At 29.7% G+C, this 6,135-nt stretch overlaps 1 protein-coding gene across 3 annotated transcripts; it reads left to right on the top strand.

The window, feature by feature from the left end:
- The first annotated feature begins 314 nt into the window (after window positions 1-314).
- LOC119668784 (FAD synthase-like) lies at window positions 315-2,424 on the top strand. 3 transcript variants are annotated; one of them, XM_038078416.1, is made up of 5 exons: window positions 315-594; window positions 705-764; window positions 925-1,131; window positions 1,324-1,671; window positions 1,734-2,410. In XM_038078416.1, the coding sequence occupies exons 3-5, from the start codon at window positions 991-993 to the stop codon at window positions 2,019-2,021; spliced, it is 777 nt and encodes a 258-aa protein (XP_037934344.1). In that variant the 5' UTR covers window positions 315-594; window positions 705-764; window positions 925-990; the 3' UTR covers window positions 2,022-2,410. The 3 variants fall into 3 exon arrangements, with proteins under 3 accessions (XP_037934344.1, XP_037934347.1, XP_037934345.1); XM_038078419.1 differs by having other exon boundaries at window positions 365-594; window positions 925-1,122; window positions 1,734-2,424; XM_038078417.1 differs by lacking the exon at window positions 705-764 and having other exon boundaries at window positions 367-594.
- Window positions 2,425-6,135: the final 3,711 nt, after the last annotated feature.

Raw genomic sequence — 6,135 nt, 5'->3', positions numbered from 1 at the left:
GGTCTTTGATTGGTTTTTAATAATTTTTTAAGTAAAAAGTGCAGTTTTTTCAAAAAATTTTATTGTTTTTATTTTTTGAATATCTGAGCTATTACGCAACTTACAATTATAAGGTATATACCAAATGAAACATTATTGAATTTACTATCTAAATCATATATCTTACTTGGTGAAAAAAGCTTGAATTTGGCCAATTTTGACAAATTAATGAACTCAGAAAAATTTCGTGTTAAAATTCCGGCTTGGTCCTCTCAGCGCCGTTGCTATCTAGGTGCAGGTGAGTTGGTTAGGTATAAAAACAAAAATTTTGTATTTAACAACCCTGTTTATTTGCAAATGATATGTGATTTGAGTAGTCTCTCTTTAGTTAATTTTTAGAAACGATAAAATAATAGAAACCATGCGCTAAAAACATTATATTGCAGTTTTTATTTTATTATTGTGTAATGTAGTTGGTGACAGCATCTTTTTTGTCATTGGCTACAGTAAACAGTCACTGTGTTGTTTCTGATAACAAACTCAGATGGCTTGTGGTAAAAGCTTTTTGAAAAATTCGCTAATTGGAATTCAATAAATGGTAACCGGTGGAGTATTGTAAGTTAAAAACATTGGAAAATTAAAAATATTAAAATGATCAGTAATTTTGAATATATTTCCCATATTGAAATATCTTACAATTATTTTAAAATACATTTTCGTAACAGTAAAGAATCTTGAGATTATTGGAATGATCAAAACTGGAAAAAATTAATACTGTAAAACAGGTAAAAGCTCGTTGAAATAGGAAAGATTATCAGAAAACTTTTATTCCATTTGAACTTATGATATGGTCTTATAATTTCCCATATATGTATATATGTATTTCAATAAGTTATCTCTTGTTATACCTTCTGAATAAATTCTCTTGTAACAATCTAATTTCAGATTTAAAACAACATTGTTGGCATTTCGACAAGACTTATCTTAATATCGTATCTTTGTTAAATCACCATGAAATGCTTAGAGCAAGAACCAAGCGACAAAACAGCTGAGACATTATTATTGTGCAGTGATAAACCGGATGCTGTTGTTACCAAAAATGCTAGTTTCAATAATTCAAGGACGATAGATATGGAAAAAGCGGTATTTAAGGTAGTATAGTCCGTTTCGTTAAAAGCTAGTGAAAAACAACAAATTTCATACCAACAAATTACTTTAATTTGGTTTTACAATGTAATATGTTGTTGCATCATATAGTGAATTTAAATTCACAAGTTTAAAAAGTGCGGACTTAATTTAATAATTAATAATTAATAATTTTTATACCCTTGGGTTATTAAATAGGTTATTACACAAAGCCTGCAAATCTATAAACCTGTAGAAATAATGCTCTCATTTAATGGTGGGAAAGATTGTACAGTAGTTCTGCACATATTGGCCAAGTACTTTCAGCAGGAATGTTTGAAAAATTTTAAAATACCAGCACTATACATACAAGACTTAAACTCCTTTGAAGAAGTTGACGATTTTGTTGAGTCAAGCAAAACTTTATATAATATTGAGTTAATAAAACGAACAGGCAGAATTAAAGAAGTTCTTTTTGATATAACTAATGAAATGCCGCATATTAAAGCTATATTCATGGGCTGCAGAAGAACAGATCCATTTTGTGGAGAAATAAAAGTTATGCAAGTAAGTTGTTTATGTTACTTTAAATGAAACAAATAATTTATTAACACGACTTATGTGTATAGCCATGTGATTTCAATTGGCCAGCTATAATGCGTATAAATCCAATAATTGATTGGAAATGCGTCGATGTGTGGAACTACTTAAAATCAAATTATGTGCCCTATTGTTCATTATATGACCTTGGCTATACATCAATAGGCAATAAAAACAACACCATTCCCAACCCCCATCTAAAGATATACGGTGCTTCTAGTATGAGGAAAAAATATAGGCCAGCTTATGAATTAGAAGATGATGAATACGATTCGTTGGAACGTGCTGGACGCTTTGGTTTCTCTAAAACATGTTAGTGAAAATATATGAATTAACAAAGAGAACCTTTAATGTTAAAACTTTACAATAATTTTAAATATTTATTAAAAATGCAATACCAAAACACACATGTAAAATAAAAACTGCAATTGGTGCTGGAAAAGTTATATTTCATATACACGAAACATAAACTGTACTTTAAAATTTGGCTAGACATTGTCATATTACAAGGCAAAACTATATCGTTAGTGCGCCAATTTACTTTAAAACAAATAAAGCTTTGAGTTTATCGCTAGTGTCTTCACTACTCAAATCAAAGTCGACTGTAGAGTGCAAGAAACAAAGATTCTAGAGTGTATAGCGATTGTGTCCAATCAATTTCAAAATATATTTGGCACACAAATGTCTTTCATATTACAAAAAAAAATATTATCGGTCAGTTTGTTTTTATTTTATGGTGTCATCAGACTGTAGTGCAGTGTTATTTTTCTTTATTACATAAAAAGAAAGTGTGCCAAATTACATTTATGATGTAATGACGTCTCTTTTAGGAATGTTAAAAGTACACACATATTATTTAACATGAAAGAGTACGTATGAATATAACAGGGGTAGCGAATCTTGTAGCGGGAAGACCCCCTAGTCTTCAAATTTTTGCAATCGAAAAATATGGAAATAATTTATATTTATTGTATTCAAATGTTGTTTATTGTTGTAATTGTTACAGCTTGCTGGGATCTGTAAAGCAGATAACATGTAAGGTTTACAAGACGAATACATGAGTGGTGATGCAGATGGATAGTGGTTGGGGAAGAAAGAGCACCACTCTTGAGGTGGAGGTGGTGCCTTCATGTTTTACAGTTGGGGAAAGATTTTGGTTATTGCCATCGTTGAATGTTAGAAACACAGAACTTGGATTCGTTGGAGTAAAGCAGATTATTCCAAAACTCCTCCAGTATTTCTACATATTTATGTATTTGCAAAAGCAAGCAGCTTCTTTCGATTAATTAGAGATATGTAAGGCTTGCAGTGTGATCTTCCAAACGAACGTCCAATTTTCCTGTTCGACTTCCCTTCCACCTAAAATTTTATGATAATTTCTCTTTCTCAGACGCTTACTTCTTTCCGATAAGACACCATTGCCAGTCTGTAGTAAGTATTTTAAGCAGAATACAATTTTTTGCAGTTTTATGATTAATTACCACAAACACAATCATAGCAATTCTGAATACTCCCAAGGAACAAGTCTCCCTGTTCCCACGCTATTCCCAAAAGTACAACTCCCTTATTCTGAATTGCTTGGGAGACAGCTGTTTTGGGAACAACAAAAGATTCAAATTTAATTTGTTGAATTTTGGCAACCATGGCACTATTCAATGGCGAAAAGTGCGAAAATGAGCAAAACAAAGAAAAGAATCATATGTTGATTTAAATGTAAAAATCGCACTATTTGTCTGCTGCACAAATTATCAGAAATAAATATAATGAATAATAATAGAACAATATTAATTTATTTATTTATTTTATTATTTAAATATGTATATAATTTATTGCTTTCTTATATACAATGAAACAAATTAAAATATATTATTTATTAATTGAAATTCTTAATGTTTTAACTCAAATTTGAGCTCCTCTCCAAAACTTTTATTTATTTTTATAATTAGGATGGAAATGTTCTTAAATTAATAAACTAATAATAGTTTATGATTGTGCAGATGTTACAACAAAAAAGAAGTAATGCTTTGCCTGCGCATAATTGCAAAAATTTGTTTTAACTTATTCGAGGAATACCATTCATTTCAGAAATGGAGTTTCTTTCATTATCTATTGTTTTAAATAACAATATTCTTTAATTTGGAAAAAGCCCTAGTGCATAAAATAAATAAATAAAAATTTAAATATATTAAATTTGTTATAATACCTTTATTAAAATAATTATTTTAATAAGATATATTAAATAAAAGTTTAAATATATTAAATTTATTAAAATAATTTTATTAAAATATATTCGAAAAACTTATTAATCCGTATGGATAAAATAAACAAATAAAAATTACAAATATTACATTTATTATAATAATTTTATTAAAATATATTCAAAAATCTCATCATTATAAGTTACTTATATATTAAATGAAATGCTTTTTAATACGTTTTTAACTTGTCTCCCAAACAATTTGCTTTTTTTTTTAGTTTGTTTTTTTTATAATCCATTTGTTTTATTACAATCTGTCAGGGATGAATGACAATAAGTAATATATATTAACATGAATAGAAAAATAGTTATTACGATCTAAAAAAAGCCACGTATGGACTATGTCCAGTGACATATCTATATATTTTTTTTTGTTTTATTTAAACATACATTTATTTATTGCATCTTCTCTTACAATGAGACTAACAATAAGTTTTAAAATCTTATAACTAATTACATAATATTACAAATTTGTATAAAATAAAATAAAATAAGTAAACCTTATATCACGAACCTCACTTAGACTAATGGGTTAAGTTTCATTGGAGTGAATGTTAGGTGGTTTCTTAAAAAAGTGGTTCAACTTTATCAGATTAGTTAAAAGAAAGGTGCGGTTATTACTTCAAGCTGTTGAATATTAATTAATGGCTGGACGGTCAGCTCTTTTTAAGCGGGAAGTAATGGATAAAAGTGCGAGATTTCTTGCTAAGGGATTAACATGCTCTGTCAGCCTTTTATTGTATTTTTTTCTTATATTGTCAAATTCAGCTTTAACTAGGGGAATTTGTAGATCTCTGTGTATACTTTTATTCCTAATATACCAATGGGACATCAGTGATTATTCTTAGTATGTTTGACTGAGCTCTTTGTACAATTTCAATATTTAAAGCGCTAGCATTACCAAATAGCTGGATACCATAAGTTCATATTGGTTTTATGATGCTATTATGCAAGACTACTTTATACTCTAGGCACAGGGAAGATCTGTTATTAATTAGGCAATGCAACTTAGAAGCTTGGAGCTTCATCTGAATTTTTTTGGCTTCAATATGTTTGTACCAAGTTAGTCGTCTGTCGAGGCGAATACCTAAGTACGTTATATTATCTGCTTGTGGTATAGGAATGTTATTTAGTAAAATTGTTGAAGCTGTGCTCCGATTTAAGGTAAAAATGACGCCATTTTGACAACCATTTCTCCACCCGAAATAAGTCAGATTGAAGTTGGTTTGAAGCTAACACAACCTTTTTGTTTCGCCATAAAATTGCCGTATCATCAGCAAACGTTGTGGTGACGACTGAGCTACTTATTGGGATATCAGATGTGTACAATATATACAAGATAAGGCCAAGAACACTTCCTTGTGGAACACCAGCTTCTATTGGGAAATTATTAGAAGTATATGATTTACATTTAACTTTAAAGCTTCTGTTATGCAAATATAATTCTAAAACTGAGTGGACATTTGCAGGTAATGAACAGCGTATCTTATATATGAGTCCATTATGCCATACTTTATCAAATGCATGTTTAACATCGAGGAATACCGCGGAACAATATTCCCTGAGTTCAAATGCGTGTCTTATTTCATTCGTTATACGATTCACTTGCTCAATAGTTCCATGTTTTTCCCTAAAACCAAACTGGTGGGAGGGTATTAAATTTTGAACGTCAAGGAACGGTTTCAGCTTTAAAAGCAGTGCTCTTTCAAAGAGCAAGGCAGTAAGCTTATTGGTCTGTATGAAGAGGTAAACGTGGGATCTTTACCTGATTTATGAATCATAATAATCATGGATGTTTTCCACTCTGTTGGGTAAAAGCCAAATTTAATAACGTCATTAAAAAGTTTTGTGATAAAACTAAATTCTTTATGTCACTATTTGTAAGTTCTTTATTGAATCTGTAAATTTTATTGTCTTTAGGGGTGGAGTTTTCTGCTGCTGAAATCAGAATTGAGTTTAAAACCGAGGTTGCGTCCTCAATATGAGACTTACACTTTATCTTGTAATTTGTGTGTATGTGTGAATTAATGTACTTTTTATATTTGAGCCAGTTTGTTCTAGGACTTGTAAGGCTATAGGAACAGTCATATAACTAAGGACCATCAAGTAAGCAAAATGTAATTGGAGAATAGTCAGAAGACAAATCGCAGTTTGTGTATGTTGAGATAAAATTT

The sequence above is a fragment of the Teleopsis dalmanni genome, chromosome 1, assembly GCF_002237135.1.
Source record: "Teleopsis dalmanni isolate 2A chromosome 1, ASM223713v2, whole genome shotgun sequence".
NCBI classification, from domain to species: Eukaryota; Metazoa; Arthropoda; class Insecta; order Diptera; family Diopsidae; genus Teleopsis; species Teleopsis dalmanni.
Note: the sequence above shows the minus strand (reverse complement) of the source record. Positions and strands in the feature narration are given on the sequence as shown.

What these genes read in the sequence shown, in the direction of transcription:
- LOC119668784 (XM_038078416.1), top strand. Translation starts at nt 991, where the DNA reads ATGAAATGCTTAGAGCAAGAACCAAGCGACAAAACAGCTGAGACATTA. An exon ending in TGGAAAAAGCGGTATTTAAG is followed by an intron (nt 1,132 to 1,323) that starts GTAGTATAGTCC and finishes GTTATTAAATAG; the next exon opens with GTTATTACACAAAGCCTGCA. An exon ending in GAGAAATAAAAGTTATGCAA is followed by an intron (nt 1,672 to 1,733) that starts GTAAGTTGTTTA and finishes TTATGTGTATAG; the next exon opens with CCATGTGATTTCAATTGGCC.